The 19,129-nt window shown below is 40.9% G+C and overlaps 1 protein-coding gene across 2 annotated transcripts in view; it reads right to left on the bottom strand.

Moving 5' to 3' along the window:
- The window catches only part of st3gal3b (ST3 beta-galactoside alpha-2,3-sialyltransferase 3b), a 38,116-nt gene extending 19,370 nt beyond the window's left edge, over positions 1-18,746 (bottom strand). Inside the window, exons 1-7 of one of the 2 annotated variants that reach the window (XM_041054456.1) lie at positions 18,333-18,746; positions 16,418-16,565; positions 11,137-11,199; positions 10,603-10,644; positions 9,308-9,350; positions 7,848-7,940; positions 4,302-4,396 (exon numbers count right to left, since the gene is read on the bottom strand). In XM_041054456.1, coding sequence (XP_040910390.1) covers positions 4,302-4,396; positions 7,848-7,940; positions 9,308-9,350; positions 10,603-10,644; positions 11,137-11,199; positions 16,418-16,526 — 445 coding nt within the window. In that variant the 5' untranslated portion in view covers positions 16,527-16,565; positions 18,333-18,746. The remainder of the gene's footprint in view (positions 1-4,301; positions 4,397-7,847; positions 7,941-9,307; positions 9,351-10,602; positions 10,645-11,136; positions 11,200-16,417; positions 16,566-18,332) is intronic. The other variant, XM_041054457.1, reaches the window with a different exon arrangement.
- Positions 18,747-19,129: the final 383 nt, after the last annotated feature.

Here is a 19,129-nt window from a genome sequence, read left to right on the forward strand (position 1 = left end):
AGCCCATTGTTTGGATGTGGTGTCGATGTCTGGCGTCAAGCATCACCCCGAGCAGCATAAACACAAGACCAAGGACCACACCTGGATCCAAGCGGGTGAAAAGTGAAAAATCACAATGGGCAGGACTCTCTTCCAGAGGACGACATGGGAGCTAATTGTTATAAGTACCCGGGGTAAACATTTCAGCAAAGTATGCCTCGTGGTAGAGCCGGAGACAAATGGCTGTACGTTCAGGCATTAGTCTGATATGGAACTCTTGAAATGACAAAAATCTTTACTGGCAACACAGAGGAACAGCGGAAGCGTCGCACAACACATAAACACAGACACATTGTTGAGAAGAGAACAGCCTAAACAATATAAAGAATCATGCGATGACAGAGTGGTATTTGTTAGGCCTGAAGCATTTAAGTGTACTTTTTCAACAACATCATCAACATCAATTGTCATGGTGAAAAAGAAAAAAAATATTTGCAGTATGAGGACTCATTTATTAAGGACACTGGTATTTGAACAATCCTACAAAACATATCTGAAGACTGATGCAAATCTGAGGTGTGGTCAAATGTTTGGCACCGGTTTGCTATGTCTTTCTGGCTGAATCATGTTTCTGTCTAACTATGTGTAAAGTTGCATAACAGTCTGTGTGTCTTCATTTGATGAGCATGCTGAGAATGAAAACAACACCCACTGGGGCAGTGATATCATTTATTAGTTTACCAAACTTTTGAATCTGTCTCAGCTGGCGAGGATCAATGAAATCCTGATGTCACTAATACTGTAGTGCAGGACTGGTTCCAAGGCTAAGAAGTTATAATTCAGCAAATATTTTTCTTGCCCTGGGTCAATAAAGGCAGAAGAGGGAATGGAATTTCTAATAGGAATGTACACCTGTGCATCTGTTCTTGTCTTGTGTTACAAAGAGGATTAAGCAGGAAATTACCCCTCAAATTTACATGCACATCAAAAGTGCAATCATTTGACAGAGACGGAGCTTGTGTAAAGAGCATACACTGGTTGTGTTAATGCAATTGTATTCGTATTCATCAGTGTAGTCTGCACTCAGCTAAATTACGAGCAATTAACACACTTTACAATTCACTTATCAGTTTTATTTGTCATTGTTTTATTTGATTTAATCTATTAAAGTATTATCATTTAAAAAATTTTTAAATTCACTTTTTCACTATTTTTATTCATATGTTCTTATTATCAGCTTGTCAACTGTCTGTGTAGCTCTCTGAGTTGCACGTGTACAAAATGTGCTACACAAATGAAGTTAAGTAACTAAGTGCAGTTCTGGGCACATCATGCAAGGCTGGGTCTAAGATTATTTGAACAGTCAACATCAGCTTTTGCAAGTATAAATAAACGTCTATAATCTTGTGTACACCAAACTGGGTTATAACTCAATATTAACACACGACTGCTTCTCCTGTCATCAGGGGAATTAAAGACAGACGATGACCAGCGTGGAGACATATTGTGTCTCTCCTGCCCATAGGTTTCCCGAATATAGGACATGAAACACTTATTGTTTATGCCCTTGAACTGCAAAATTCACTCACTTTAGTTCAGTTTATCCACAAGTAGGTGGTAAAATACTGTATGTAACTGTTAACCTAACTGAAATGGAAAAAGGAGGAGGCTAATAAAAACTACTACATAACACTACAACAAGATTCAAGCATTATCTAACACAATTTTTTTGTCATTTGATATAAATGTCTCATAATCTGCCAAAGAGGACGGGGTGAGTTGTGGAAAATAGTCCTTTATCCGAACAACATCATGCAAACAGCTTCACTAAGTTAACCTTGCTCTGCAGAAAGAAAGAATTTTAAAAGACTAACATTTCATTTGCAGCACAGCATGTCACAATTAATGCAAAATATAACCAGTAACACATGTTGACCATTGAGTGGCTGACTGGCATACTGACAAGCAGCTTTTCTCTGAGACAGAATCAACATAGCTTTACTGTTCTCAGGCTCTCGTTGGTGTGTGCCAAAAGATACCTCCTGGCAGTAAAAAATAAAACTCCCACCCACCGCCCCCACGCCATGTTCCCAATTTGGAATCCTTTGTGGCCTTCTATTCAAGATCCACACGTATCATCTCTCCACATGGGTACCACTAAAAGGGAAACCCCACTGCCGTCGCAGTGCGTGGAGAAAACAGAAACCAGGTGTAACACATATACGGGGAATGCTCTTTTGATGGCAACTGAGGCCGTGTGTGTGTGCGTCTGCGTGTGTGTAAGTATGACAGCAGAGAACTTGCCAGAGCACAAAGCTAACATTCAGTGTACCTTCTGCTTCTAAGTATTGGAAAGTATGTGACAGAGCATGTCACTGAAGCCAGGTTAATGTTATCTCTTCACTTCCCATGGTATTATGTACTGGTTTGATAAGTGCTGAAGTGCATTAAGGTCACAGAACAAGTACAGTGTGTGGAAACATTAAAGGTGGAGACATAACAGTTCTCTGGTCCCAACGCAGAACTCATACAGCAAACAAATGCTCATCACTTTAAATTAAAAAAAAAAAGCCACTGCATAGATTGTAAGCAGAGCATCATGAAATTATGATAACAATGGACTGCCCAATGTCTTGTTACAGCCTGGACAGAGGAATTAACACTGTCTAGGGCAAAGGTCAAGGCTGAAAAGAGGATTTTAAAAAATGCAAAATTTACTATGTACCTACTATATAGTCAGTTATTTTCGTGGCATTTTGCCACAGTTACTGATGCAGACTTTGAGGAATGCCAGTTTTTAAAGAGTGAGCTTTCCTGTGAGCCCAGTTTTTAAAAATAAAAATGCAGGATTAATTTGATTTAACACATCTACTTGTAAATCCTCATTTCTGAAATATCCTGCAGCTCCAAACGGGAACTGTTTGGAAAACTTGTTTTGGTGGTGTATTCAATAGTGTGTTCTAATATTAATGTCTAAGAGTCGGTTGTCAAAGAGCATTATAAATTACAATGTCTGCAAATAAAACTCAGAAGTCAAACAATTACCAAGTGTGGATGATGCCAGATAGAGATTTGGTAATTGCTTGCATTAAAAAAATGTTTGTGAACTGCTTTTAGCATCTTTGTCTCCTATGTTAGGCAGACCGTGAATAAATCAATAGCAGCAATTTTCAAAAACAGTCTCTGCTTGCATTACTGTTTAAGATAACATAACCCTGGCAAAAACTAAAGGCGTCTAAATGTGCACCATGATGGATTAGTCCTCTCACCTTCTATTAACTCAGGACAGGACACAGTAACAAGCCTTAGGTAAAATGTATTCTGCCAAAAACACCAAACTTGAAACAATGACAAATGATGAAAAGTGCACAGTGGCAGAACTTTGGCATTCTCCACAGCTCAGAGTGAAACCTTGATGATGAAAAGAGCAGGTATTTGGATAAGCTAACCAGCTTGGTTTCATACGTCTGAATCACAAACTACACCCCTGATATTTTTCAGCAATTTATAATGGAAAAACAAAATGGCAATTCAATCTCAATATCAGGTTACAGAATAACTTGTCTCATAAGAGATGTTGACAGTTTGCTGATTGGCCTAGATTGGATAAGTAGATACAGTATGAGAAGTTGATTGATGCCAGGTGATAAGAGAAGAAGGCTGGCAGCCCGTACTTTTCATTTCATCACCTCTATTGACTGGAGTTTAATGTTGGAAACGTGGAACAAAAACTGTAAAAAAAAAAAAAAATCATAGCAATACTGAAAACACCCAAAGCTGAGCTTGATACCAACACAATCAGATGGTTTACTACTTTTGAGATACCAGGCAACACAGGCACAAAGTACTGTACCATGCAGCCCTGGTCACACTCCAACACAGCATCACAACCCTGTAAAAACAGGCTCAGTGCTGGCTTTTAAGGGACACTCCAACCTTCAACCTGTCAAATGTTTAACACTAACCTGGACTACAAACTAGGACGCAGAGGGCTAAGGATCGATGCAATGAAATAGCATTAGGGGAAATATAGCAATCAGCGGTTTTAGAGCTTGAACCATAATAAGGACTTAAAGTCTTAAAGTCTTGTTTCAGCTGCTTTGAATTTGACCAGTCTTTTTTAATCTGCATCTTGTGAAACCCCCAAAGGAACTGCAGCATCCACTGCTGGAATACTCCTTTAACACAAGAATGCCTACACATACCAAATCAAAAAGAAGTAGTAGTTTTTATAGAGGCCAGCCTTGAAAACGCACATGATTTAAGTAATGTTCCGTGTATATCATTAGTGGAGGGTAACTGATGTAATGAATGTTTCTTACCTTGCGTTTTAAAACCAAATGGAGGTAAATAACTGCTAACTTTTTCTAGACGTTTGAAGGTCCGATCAAGAAACATGGGCCCTATTTTCTTGAACCTACAAAGGAAAGAAAAGAAAAAGGTGAAAGAGAGAAAGAGTTTTCGTCAGTGGAGACAAAGAACTAAAGTCATCCTGTTGTAATAATGACTTTCCTTAGCAAACCCTAGCTATCATTAAGAATTATTTATTCTGTTCTGTTTCTGTGACCATAATGTCCTGGTCAAAGTTTAAACCACAAAATGAGAAAAAAATTCACTTGTTCCACTGTCATTAATCTAAGAGCATCCCCACGCCCTGTGCTAAGCTAAAGCTTCCCAAAACAAGCACACACATTACCAAGGTAGCTAAAAACAAAGCAGGCAATGCAAACTGAGAGGCAGACAGAGACACAGAAGGCAGCTGCAGTGCATAACCCATCAACATAACCTCTCCACCCAAGCCTAAATCACAGCTGACGCACAGTTTTGATAAATCTGCCCGAGACAACACACTCCCGCCAGAATGCTTTTCCTCAAATGATCTGGAGCCAGACTGTTTCAACAAACTGAATCAGAGAGGAGGAACCTTCTCAGAGATGTGAGTATAAAATATAATATGTCTGTGTTCGCGCAAGACAGACAGAGAACACACAGTTTCAACTGCTCAAGCGAGAAACCAGGCACCCTGCCACGTTAAAAAACAAATCGAGTCTGATATTCAAACATACGCCTGACCAATGTTTTTAATGCCCCATGAACTGCTACTTCCAGCATCGCCTCTTCCTTATCCTGTGTGTCAGTATAAGTGTGTGTGTGTGGGTCGCTCTTTGATTAATTGCAGCACTAAAATCAAAAGAAGCCATTTCCTCTTAGTCACGCCTGCGACCTGAGTGCTGGGCTACGTGCCACTTCTGCGAGTGTGGCTTCGGGATGGATGTGTGTTTTTATGACCTGCTGTCAAGCCGGGGGTGACACAAGAGGAGAGACTTGTCTTTTTTTCTGATGTTAACAAGCTAGGAGCACCCTGGATATACTTTAACTTTAATGTTAGACCTAATTGATCATTCAGGGCAGAAAAGACGATGCTTGGCGCCTTGGACGTATCTACAGAGCTGGTGTGTATTATTCTGTTTATGACAGAAGACAGTTATGGGGATTGTTGTACTGTCTCATTAACTGGAACCAGACCTCCAGCAACGCTGCTACTGCATCGTGCTATCAGGGCTCATGGTTGGCTGACCCACACATAAACACACACACATTCTCGCACAAATGGTTGTTCGTTCTCACCAACCATAAATTATGGCTCCAACGGCTGACAAACCACAAAAGACATTTTAAACTCTGGAATCAAGAGAAGACACACGAGTACGATCACACTCCCTTGTTTCTCAGCAGGAATCTGGGATAGCTTGTTACCACAACACTGCTGTGGGTTCTCAAGAAATATGTGAAGCTCTGAGGCACAATGACCAAACATGGCTGACATTACTGGGAGGCCTTCCGGATAGCTTCAACCTCTTCCCAGCACCCTAATCGGTCTTTGATACCCTCATTATCCTCCAGCTTTAAAGCATGAGAGCAGAGATTCAAGAGGCGAAGCAGTTATGTATGGCTCTCTAGCCTCTTCACATCACCTGACAGGGGCACACACACTCACAGACTTCTGTCCTGCCAAAACAAATGGAGATTCATTAAACCCGAGACTTCTGGGGCCATAAGGGGCTATAAATAACACAGGATCACTGCAAGTCACTGAACCCTGACCGACAGTCAGTCACTGACATCCTGACAAAGCAGAGAGACAGGGGGCTGCTTGTTGTTAAATAAAAAGTGAGGGCTCCCAAAACAGCCAACAGGCAGGGATGCATTGTGCTCGCTTCCTTTGCTGGGTCCATCTCTCCCTGGCAATATTTTCATAACCGTGCCGCTTCAAGTTCACTGCCAACACTTGATTTAGGGCTCCAATGCAAACAGTTTTGGGTAAAGCAGAGGGGAGGGGAGGTGTGGAAAATAAATTGGATTCTGCGAGGGCAAGGGGCTTCAGAGAAGACAAACACGGAGGAAGCAGGAGATGATTAGAGGGAGAGCCACAGGACCTCACTGCTAGAGGTTAAGCAGGTTCTCTCTAACAGCTGAACTGTAGGCCACTCCTATTTAGACAAAATGCTAACAAGAACGTTAAATTGATTTGCTTTTGCCTGGTAAACATACAAAGCAGGTTCAGATAAAGAAAAACAAGATGTTAATTGGCTGACTCCCTTTCAAATAGGACACAATAAATCACACACATACTGCACGACTGTATACGTTCAACACAACACTCGTGCATACGAACACATACATACGCACAAACTTATACAAAATGCGGCATTAATTGTGCTCATTGACCTGTGTGACTGGGTTGAAGGTGGTAGTAATCACAGGGCTCCCAGTGGGGGTTCTGTGTTGAACAGAACTTTGATCCGACACGTGCGGCTGATTAGAGGAAGTCATTACGAGGGAGGACATTGTTAACACGTAGCCTCTGAGATAGGGAGAGGGAAGTTCCACAAAACTGCCTCGCCTGTCTCTCTAAGACATGTTTACAGCCGACAGTGCAACTGATGTTTGTGTGTACGAATACACACAATCCGTCAACTTGTTCACTATATACTGGACATCACATATGTAAAATTAAAGTTATAAAAGGTTGACGAATATATTGGAATTTATTGTAAAACTTATTTCTCATCTATGGCTTTGACTGAAACTGTGCTTCTTCAGGCAATAGATAAATGGAGCTCAATACTTCTGCGAATTTGTCCAATAACTAGGTCAAGAACTGCACTGAAGTGCCACTGGCTATTGTTCAGCAATGCGGAAAATTGCCCCTCTATTAGCTTAGCTCCAAGAATGCTAATGGGACAATGTCCTATAGATAGAGCTGAGATGGGCGGCAAATAGAGGCGCAGAGGAAAATCAAAAGAGCCAGTGACATCAGAGAGGGCCATGGAGGACTGTGTAGACTATGTGGGCAGGGTACCAGGAAGCTCCAAATGAGTCAGGACAGGAAGTTGGTTGGTATCGCTGATAGAGAACGCCACTAAGGCTGTAGGATATGATCAGGGAAAGATGGGAGACCTTGTACTCGGGTGACAAAGGTCCTTTTGTGAGACAGGGCGATCACAAGGACACAGTCGAGTTTTTGTGGTGGGGGAGAAGATGATAGAAACACGATTGAAACTGGGGGGGGATTGTACTGGAATGAGGCGACTTCACTGTTCCTGACTCAAAACCCCTTAAGGCCAAGTTGGCTCGAGGAGTGACATCATGGATCTTGGTACGCTCGAGTAAAAGTTCTAGCTTTTCTTGTGCTGACATCCATTTAAAATGATTTGTTTGTGAAGCTCCTGATTGTGTATGTGAAGCTTTAAAGTTTAAAAGGGAGTCTGCCTCTAAGTTTAGATAAAGTGCACTCCAGGACATCCAGGGCATTTCCACCCTGTTTATCTGAAATTACACGTAAAAGAAAAAGCAATCCTCCTCACTTGGGATAGATGGTGGCCATCTTGGCTGCTGCATATCCTGGCTTGCACATTCCTTCGCTGAGGTTGTCATACTTGAATCTCAAATCCTGTGGCCTATACATTAACAGAACAGAGGGAGAGATTAATCAGACACAACTTGATAACTGATTATCAATTACACTGACACATTTCAAAGCCTCCAAAACTGAGCTTGTCAAACAATCTGCTTGAGAGATAGGGAAACGGGTTGCTTAGGAAGTTGGAGAACTCAGCAACAGCTCAGAATATCACCTGTGTGTGGCGAGACAAAGCAGAGAGGCCTTGTTCAAATAATCACACTGGAAGTGCTAAAACTAGAACTCCCGATTACTAGCACGATCATTAATAACCTGATGAATGCCGCGAATCTTGTTCAAATAAACAGGGAGAAGGGAGAGAGGCCCTGTGTCTTAGCACTATGTGAGGCCCAAAATCACAGTTGGCAGGAGAAGACTCTTGAGTGAGGCCTATTTGTGCACAATTCAAAGCTGGTCTATGTTGATATAATACATTTCAATCCTCACTTGCTGCTCAACTGTAACTGGTTTCAAGCTGGTAAGTGATTTGGTGAGAAAAGAAAAATCTATGGGGCACTTTTCTATTAGTCAGACTACCAGTGGAGATAAATAACCAGTCATAAAACTAATTACTGGCTTCAAGATGAATTGCACTAATGTATGCATGTGCTCTAATAGTGTAATTAATGACGCTGTAGATAAGGTAAGGAGCTGTATTAGATAAGCTCAACCCATGCTAAAGACCATCTTACAGTGTATACTGTCATAGTGCTTACAGTGTGTGTGTAGAGTGTGGACAGACATGCCCTGTGAGAGCCAGGGTGGTGATGGCAGCATATGATTATTGCCTGCATGGTAATAGTGGGTGGGAGGAGAAGGGGGGCAGAGAAAGGGCCTTATATTTGCAGTTTAGAGCAGGAGTGTCAAACCAATTCAGGGAATTATACACATATCAAGAGACACGCTGACACAATGACAGCTGCACAATGACTCAAGGTAGCACATTCCCACCCTGACAGACCACAGCTGCGCTGGAACAAACTGCATCTCAATTCACACTAATTTCTAAATTTATTATTCAGACCACAAATCACATTTGTGACGTTGTCACCAGGATTTGGTTAGGACTCCAGTGAGATGCCATGTGTTTATTTAAAAAAAAAAAAAAAAAAAATCAAGTGAGATTAATTGGCTGAGAGTTTAAACTTTTATGTTTCCCCATTGATCAAACAGAATCTGTTTGCCTAAGTATTCAGTGAAACACGCTGTAAAACATATCTAAACTAATGGGAGTCCACGTCTAACTGGGAATTCAGCTGGTGTAATTATAACAAGTAGGGAACGGCCCACACAGCACACGATTAAGAACTGCTAAATGTGTGACATTAAATGATATAAGAGTTTACTAGAAAGAGATGTACTCACAGTTTTGTGTCCAGCTGCAGCAGAAAGCCCTGCTTGTCATACACTAGAAAAGAAAAAAGACACAGAAATGAACCGTTACATCATACGTCTACAAAGGATGTAGACAAACACACAGGGCATCTTTGGGGTGGAAGCTTGATATAGTTGGATAATGAGCACAGGTCATCCAGTCTACATCATTTCAACTATAGGCTCATTAGCTGTAGTTAACAACCCTGTGCATCTTTCACAGGGAAACCAAAATGGCAAATGCAAAAGTAAAAGCATTAGAACTTGTGACAAACAAGAACAAGCGAGGTTAGGGAGAAGCCAGCCAAAACAATCTGTTGAGTTTAAAATAAAGTTAGAAAAGAAGTTAAGAGATCACCTATGGACAGCCAATAGGTGCCTGGTGAAGCGTTGGAATAGAAGACAGAGAAGCACAAAAAACTAGGAGATACATTTTTACAGTGAAATGAGAACTTTATTTTGAATTACGTCATTTAAGAATCGACAGCAGTCTCGATGATGCATACAGGGTCTATAAAAACATTTAACATATTAAAATAATTTCTGTCTGTAAACTGCTGCATTAGTATGACTAGGTTTATCATGAGTATTAGCTGAAAGTAGGAAAAACGAAATATTACTCCTGTGGTTGCGGATCTTGTCTTCACAGAGAAGCTGGAGGAAAAAGATAAAGAAAAAGCACAATGGAAATGCATGACAGCTGGTTAGGGAGGGATCCAAGCACTGCCCTGGAGGATGGGGACTTTGCCATTGCAGCCAAGATGAGTGAGAGAGAGTGTGTGCGTGTGTGTGTGTGCATTATGTTTCTGTTGAGAAGCATAAGGCAGCAAATCGAGGGAAACAGCTTGGGAGAAATTAAAGGGGCAAGGGTCTTCCAAGTAAGACAAATGTGGGTTTCTGGAACTTCACACTATTTTGCACCGCAACTCCTGCTGACTGCTTCAACTGCCAACCACTTGTTACCGTGTAGAGACAACAGAGGGCAGTGTTGTATCACGCTGTAGCTTCAAGTGGAGGATGGTGACTGAGCAGATGTTCAACTCCTCACTAGCTGGCAAATTCACCGTTATTACTGTACCTGAATTTACTTTAAAAACTTAAACACATTGCTTTTCTTGTTAGTAAAAGATCTTATTGACAAAAGTTTGCTATTTTTTCTTCCCAGTCCAAATGTGGCTGCAGAAGAATTGCAGGATTTTAAAAATAAAGTTTCTGTAATTTTCTTTTAAATGGCAGAGGGACAACTAAGGTGTGGAAGGGGTAGGTTGGTGGGGCTGCAGATGTACCTGAGCCTACTATTCGTCCCACGTTGTTGTCCGGTTCCACCTCTGAAACACAAAAGGGTCGGTTAGCACCATTTGAGGTCAGTCTGTAATGGTAGCACTGGACTTTAAAATAAAGCCAACTGCAAGCGTCAGACAGTAATAGGAGAAAGAGGACGAGGAGAAGTTAGTAACTTTATTCCCAGTAGGTTGAATTAGAATCCTGCGTCTCAATCTTTATTCAAAGATGAACAGCCCGGTGAGGTGGAAAATTAACAGCAGAAAGCCCCCTTTGTGTTTTTTGTGATTATTATGGTGGTATATAGAGTTACCCATACGAACTGAATGAGTGAATCAGCACAAACACTTCTGACAATAAAACAAACATAAATATGATGATATGTAGATGAAAGAGGTAAAAAAAAAAGTAAAGTTTTCATTGTTCAGTTAGCAGAGAATTATATTCCATAGGAAAAAAAACCCTCCACAGACTAGTTTAAAGTCACCAGCTTCACAAAAGTCACCCAGTATATGTGGGCAGAGTCTCAGTGCCTCTACCTGTATTTCTTTTCAGTCCAGCCCCTTTAGCCAGGACTACAGTTGTCTCTTCTGCATCATTCTCTGTAAACAAAAGGGGTTAGGACACTGAAGTAAGATTATCATCACTGTAGAACTGTGGAAGCAACTATTAACCATACAGCTATTACACAAGACCAAAGTACTCACAATATTAAAAGAAAAAATGTTTTCAACATCACCTTAAGCAAAACACAGACAGTAGCTGCGCACAAAAACAATGCACACAAATAGTAGACACAAAAACAAGCCAAAAATACCAATATATGATAACTGAATGTGCTAAAAGCCATGTTCAATATGCAGAGATTGTGGCAACTGCTGTGCATCACCTTTCTACTTCCCTTTTTAATAATTATCATTTGTTTTACTAAATAGATAGAGACCTAGGACCTTTAATTAACCAGGGGGTGAGCTTCAAACAAAAAGCCAAAAAGAAAAAGTCTCTCTCGTCTTTATCAAAATAATCACAGGCCAGATGCAGTGTCACTTCACCCAAATACTTATGAATAAGCATGACAAAACCACAAAGCCGTCTCCACAACAGAGCAAGGACAAAAGGTTCTAACAAGAGACAGCAAAGATTCTGTAAATGAAAACTGCTGTACAAAAATGTCTTATTTTATAATAGTCTGCAAGTGCAGCAAAGCCTCTCCATGTGAGGGTTTTTGGCAGATCACATTTCCCAATTAGTAAACCTCAAACTGGTGAACGGGAGGCCCATTTTAAAGGATCACATATCATTATCGATTAACGAACAGTGCATAAAAACTTTCTTAAAAATCTATTCCTGAAAAATGACATACACAGAGATTCACTGTTTGTAAACAACTGAATTTATCTCATTCACAACATTTTTATGAGCTACTTCAATGTGTTATTTCAGAAAAGTAGTTTACAGGTCAAAACAAAAAGGTGAGAAGCTCTGGCTTGTAGTCTGCCACAAATAGAATAAACTACACTTTCTCTTCTCACCCCGTAGGTGTTAATTTCAACTGTGATTAAACACCCTGAGGCGATATTCACATTACTAGCACCAGACTAACTAGTAATCAGATTGTTAGAATGCTTAAAAAAACAAATCAGCTCCTTCTCCTGTTCAAACTGGTTGGCAAACAAAATTGTTGAGCTTACAGGTTCACTATTGATCTTGGAAGTAACACGTAAAAGAAAAACAGAACAAGGTCCAAATTTTCAACCACATCTTTCAACCACAGCCGTCATCAGTATATGGAGTTTGTTCATCTGACCACATACAATATTAGCCATATACTTCCCATATTGAATATGCCACTATATTATATCACTTCCTGTTATCAAGTGAAAAACAGTGAACAATGCAATGCACCTCTTTAAAAAAATAGGAACAGTCAATGTGCAATAAACCCTGTTTAAAATAATGTGCAATCCCACCTGTGTAATATACCTCTGTTACCATGTGCTATATGTCTTTACAATCACCATGTGAAATCAAATCATATACTGAAAGTGACTGTGTGCCTATAGCAGACACTTAAGCTTATATCTTGCTTTTCTTTTAGTAACTTTAGTAACTTTTAGTAAGCTTGAAAAGAAGGGGTGGGGGGGGGGGGGGGGGGGGGCATTTGCACAGATACATTGCATTGTACTGCAATGTATCTGTGCAAATGGCAAATACAACTCTATTCTATTGATTGCACCACATAAATACTTAACAATTATTCCTGCCCTGTTGCACTGGAAAAGGTCAATGAAATCACTGTTTTATAATTGCAAAGTTGTCTCACAACATGACTACAGATCAATGATAATGGCTGTATTGTAATTGAACATATTGACACTTCAAAACCAACAATTAGAGAGAGCTGGAGGCAATAGAAGGTTTGCTTCATTAACAGCAAGAGTTCCTGCTCCTATGTGCGTGAGCATTACTCGTACCGCTGCATAAAAATCCCATCTTCTCATTGTAACACAGTGATACAGCTGACCATTAGAACATATTTCATCATAGCTGATGAGGCTTTGGGGGTTTCAAAGTTGAATAAGACTAAAAAAAAAAAGACCAGAGATAGTGGCGGCTTACAGGTCCATGTACGTCAGCAAAAGCAATTCTTAACCATGTTAACTGAGAGCTCTACTGGAGCAGTGACAATGAGTACAACTTAAAGGCTAACTACATGAGATTGAAAAAAGAAGACTCTGCTGTTGAAAGGACATGGGTAAAGTGGACACAGGCAACTCGTCACTTCACCCTTACAAGAGTTGAACAACCACTGCAGCTGACAAAGGAATGACAATGGTCACATGAACCTGCTCTGAAACTGACACTCTGGGGTAGCAAGGCAGAGTCAAAGTAAAGTGTAAAACAAACAACCACAGTCAATGTTGCCTCTGGCCTTTGGTTGAAAAATACCACAACAGAGTTCAGCACTGATCTGATCAATAACTGCAGGGATTATTACTTAAACAAGTCTGGATTAACCATAAAAGCAGGGCTCAAAAAGAAGAAGAGCAGGACAGGGCACAAACCTTCTGGATACATGACCATCTGGTGGATCTACATACAGCAGCTGGTTAAGCCCAGCTCCTGTCACAGACCAAAGTTACAGGCCACGCATATACTTTCTACAGGAAGCCACACACAGCGTAAGGGCTAGTTGAAAATGGTGCTAACACTGGTTCAAAGGCTCTGATATTAATGAAGCTCATCAGTTAACAATAAGTACATGGACCTTTCAGCTGGACTGCATAACCCAGTACATGCCAAACCTGTGTTTACTGCTGCAAGCAATAAATAAATAAGCAAACTGCAGTGCTTTTAAGCAATGAATACATGCTAGTTAAAAAGGTACAATATGACTATAGGAATACTCTTAATGACATATATGATGAGCAGGGCATAAGCCTCTATATGCTCCATTTGTCCCTGGAGTAATGACTTAGTCTCTAGCACTATAAATCAAGAATGAGGAGGAGAGATTATCCAGAGTTGATCCTCTCAGTGAGACAGCATAGCTTAGCCGACCAGGGAGCAAGGCAGGAGAGACCATCCACATGTTCATCTTTCCCTTTTGACCCTCTTTAAGCCAAACATCTGGCACCACAGCACTACAGAAAGCCAATATTTCGCACTGCAATCAAAGCTCCTCTCTTTTTTGTGCTGTCGAACCACGTGCTGGGGAGAAAATAAGCCCCGTTCTTTTGGCTCTCTTCGAGTCAAAGGGTATCATGCAGCTATTAAAATAAACGGATTGCATATCATTTCAGTCCAATGCAGGTGACATTTTAAGGCTGAAAGCATTTCACCTCCCTGCTTTCAAAGTATGAATGCAAACGAAAATAAAACTGAAGGTGTTCCAACTGAACAACCGACGCTTGTTATTGCACACCATTGTGATATGGACCACAGCCAAGGTCATTTGTCAATCAGGTGCTCTGTCAGTGATGAACATGCAGAACAAGTAAGTTTTATTTTAGAAATTTTGAAGCAAATTGTTTACTTTAGCAAATCAAGTTGCAGGAGACTGTTATGTTTCTAGAGCTCCATGTTAAAATGGAACAGAATCCTTTTACAGATAGAAAATCAATGCTTGCACCACTGGCACTTGGCACATAAGACAGGGGAAAGCTGAAGACCATAATCTCCTCACACTGAAAGCAATGCTTATGAACAGTGATGAGTTTAAATGAAAGTAATGAGATCAAGGAGGAAGAGCACTCTCGCTTCTCTCATGAGCTTCCTAAGTCATGAATTTTGTTGTTTTGTGATATAATGTTTTTCTCCATGACTCGAACATTTAAGGAGTGAAGTCAATGTCTGAATGGAGCTTACAACAAATATTCCTGATAACAACAGTAAAAGCAGAGTCAGCTGTTGATAAGTAGCACTGAGGGATACAGTGATGTGAAGTGATTTGTCTACATCAGAGCATCAGCCCTGGCATCAACAAGTCCTCCTGAATCATCATACCACAAAAATAATCCTTCTACCAAAGGTCAGAGCTTCACACAGGCAGCAGTTGGGAAAAGAGTGGACTTGACAGGAATGGGTGCATTACTCTTTCCAACTCCAAACTGGTTAAAAAAAAATCCAGTTTCCAGTTCCAAAGCAAAACTTTAGATTACAACCAGTGTGGGGATACCGAAGACACAACACGGGGAAGATAAACATTTTCCCCGAGCAATACACTTTAGACAGTGTGTTGTCCCTCCAGCTAGGCTCTCATCCTGGTTCAAAGCAGTGACATTTGTGGTTTCTGTACCAAACGCTACTCTCTGAGAACATTTTCCCAGAAAATATACTCTGCAGGAGGCACAGAAAATAACGTTTCACATTTTTGAAGTGAAATCTTCTAGCCCCCTCTGCTGGATTTTAATCGCTATTTCAGGGCACCCACACACTGTGACAAAATCCCCACCCCACCACCATGGTGGTGGTGGGCTTGTACAAGCTGATTCTGAACACACATTTCACCCGAAGAAGTATTTCCTACTGAGCCAAATAACAACACAATATAAAAATCCACGTCCCTCATCACTATGTTTCTAAATTTGGACAGAAAAACATTACTAGGAACACTGATTCATAACCTAAACCCAAAGATACCAAAGATATTTTTAAGTAAAACATGGAGGACGTGTATTTTCAATGTGTTATAAAATGCGTTGCACAACGGGCATTTTCAATTTTGTGCAATACGGTTTCATCATCTAAATGTAGAAATTTCTAAATGCCATTTCCTCCCATTTACAAAAGCAGATAAGAGAACGTTCAACACTGAGTCAGAGCACGCCTTCATCTGTTTGTTTCACACAAGTTTTTCTGAAGCCTAGCTAGGGCTGTCAAGAGATTTCTCTGTCTCATCTGCAAGACAGCCTACAAAGGAACATCTGCTCATTTTTAGTAGCAGGAGCAGCTAACACTGGGTGTACAAGAAAATCTGATCGTACTCTCCTCACAACATCTGGTGGTCTGGAGAAGTGTTTAAAAAAAAATCATTTAATAAACCCGTCTGACACAGACAGGTTTTGCGACACCAACACACAGCTTGATATAACAGTTCAGCAGAGAGACGATAAAACAAAATTTTAAAAAACACACTGAAACAGACTCGCGGGTGAGTGACAGTCAGCACAGACAGGCAGACAGCAAAAAGGAAGCTGATGTCAAACAGACTTTCTCAATAAAAACAGATTTACATCTGTGTAGGTTTCAAAAGGGCTTTGACAGATGGGTGATCAGGAAATGAGTAAATGTTACAGTCAGATTGGAGATGTCACTTACGAGACTTCTGGGCCCATACAGGTAGATGTAGCTTCAAGGAGGAGTAGCAAATAAAGCCCAAGACCAGCATGGTGCACAGGACGAACAGCAGAAAGTGTGTGGGCTTCATGGTCTTCAGTCATTCACATGGCACCATCCAGGTCATCACCTGAAATCACAAGACCGTAGAAGGACACTGCTCTTACACATGCCCAAAGAGAAACTCACGTGCCAGCAGCACAAATACAAAAATGAGAACATCAATGATGTGGTAACATATAGCAAGAGAGAGACACACATGTGCTCGTGTCTGTGGATTGCCTTTGGTTAGTTTCCAAAGGCAATAAATAATGAAATGAACAATATAATTTTAACATTAGGTGTGATTTTTTTTTTTCTCATTTTTGTTTCAACCCCACACATGGTCTTATCTTAGTCTACTGCTTTCATTAAAAACAGGACCTGTTGAAACAAACATGCTGTGCAGAATTTCTTAGATTAGACTTTTTAAAAAAAAAAAAAAATATATATATATAAATTTCGCTCTGAGGTCTCTTTTTTTCACCCTGAGAACTGCATTTGCAAATGCTGGACTATAAAGCTTCGGCACAGTGAGGTGTCTGAGCTGAGCTGAGCTCAGATAAGACTGTAATACCTCTGCAAAACCACGCATATTAAAATAGCTACATGGAATGAGTCTCCTCTGTTAGTACTCTTTAGTTTCTCTCACATCAGATGCAACTTGTTGATACTGTATATCATAATGCACGACATTAAATGCAGTGTATTAACGAGTAACTCTATATGTTAAATAACAGCAACTGTAACTTGTAAATATTTTAAAAGTTACCTGACAAACAACTAGCTGGATAGATTGATCGCTCTAGACTCGGAAAAAATAACTCAATAGAAAAAATAGACACTTCTGTAATAAAGTTAGCAACGTGCGCTGTGCGGTGGATATGTATACAAGCATCCAACAGTGCAATCCTGGAGTCCAGTCAAAACACAGTTAATTGCCCCTTCCACGTAGCAATTCTAGACTACTGGTGCCATTGCATCTCAGAACTAAATAGAAATCACAGTCGCATCCTGTCATGCACAGGATAAGAGGAAACTGGCAGGGTTTGAGGACCAGCTGTGACTGGCACCTCACATCCCACCGTTACTCGTTTCTTATGCAGGTCGACGACAGGGTTGTATTTCAGGCCATGACGAAGGCTGAGTGTTCACTTTCACTTACACCGCCCTGGAGTTTAGCATACGAGCTGCGCTTCTCGTTTACTGCAGCCGAAGTTCAGCAGCTAGTTACCGTAACAAACATAACGGAACTTTTGTGTTATGATTAAACGCTATGCCCCAGTCTGACCACATACAATAGCTGCTTAAAGAATACCTGAGGGTTCGTCTTACCTTAAACGCTCCGTTGACGCTTTAGGTTGTAAAACGATACAACGAACAGAGCTAACGGTTCCCGGACATTTGCATATATATATATACATATGAAGTAAGCGACGTAGAAAAGAGAACATCAAACAGCTAACCATAAACGTTAGCTTAGGTTAGCCAGTCGCTATGCTAACAGCGCTACGTTGCATAGTGGGGAGTTTGCCTTGATCCCCGTCGGCAGGCCTGCAGCACTGGAACAACACAGCACTGGTTCGGCGTTCGAGTGGCTAGACATAGGGGCTTAGGTACACCAAGCGCAGTAGGTGGCCGAAGCTGTTCACACATGTAGGTTAAATATTGGTACGGAACAACAGCGGTGGTGGCAAAGTCTGACGAGAAAACAATACTGAGTTAATATGGCAGATGTTAGGGAGAACCCTGGACCACCGGTTCGCCAAAATGAACCACTAAATCACCATCGAGTAAAACACGGCGTAGCAATGTCTCATTGCCATTTCTGATCAATTGAGATAACTGTGGACCTTACCTTTTCTTTTCCTCTGAGTCTTCGGGTCAGAAACAGTTCCAGCCTTAGTTTAAATAATGGATTGGTCGATAAAACGACCGTGTGCTCCCTACACTCCAAGCCATGTTGATCAAATCCGTGAAAGTACCCCGGCTCTCTAAGCCGACAAGACGACCAGGAGGACTGCGTGTTTCCCCTACTGTCTCACCAATCACCGCTGGCATCGAGACTGGCGGAAGGAGAAGTCAATCCTTCCACAGACACACACACACACGCAAACCGTTAAAACCATCAGCAGCAGCAGCGGCGGCGGCGGCCCTTTTGGTGGTCCACAATCAGACAGTCACATGAGATATGTGAATGAATTATGATGCCCTCTCCCGTTTATCGGAGTTGAATCAGAGCACCTCTTCATGTGGTTCCTCACGTGGTGCCCCTCTCTGCTCTTCAGCTCCTAACATCTCATTGTAACGGTCATTGTTTGTTTTTTTGTTTTTGTGTTTCGAGCCAACAGTCACGCAAACCACACCCTCAACTGTAACGGTACTTGCCACTAACAAGAGATGAAATAATGCATAGAGCTTATAGAACTGCCTGTCTCAGGATATAATGATATGTGCTTGTTCAGCAATATTGTACAGGTCAGAGGTAGGCTGAAATCCAGAGAAAGGTTATCCATGCTGTAAAAGTTGTGTTCCAGTCTCATAAATCTGCAGTAAAACAGCTTATTAGGGCCACGTGTGGAAAAAAGAAGAAATTGGAATTCTGAGAGAATTCTTTTTTCCTGAATTCTGACTTTTTTTTTTTTTTTTTTTTTG

Source organism: Toxotes jaculatrix, chromosome 14 (genome assembly GCF_017976425.1).
Source record: "Toxotes jaculatrix isolate fToxJac2 chromosome 14, fToxJac2.pri, whole genome shotgun sequence".
NCBI classification, from domain to species: Eukaryota; Metazoa; Chordata; class Actinopteri; family Toxotidae; genus Toxotes; species Toxotes jaculatrix.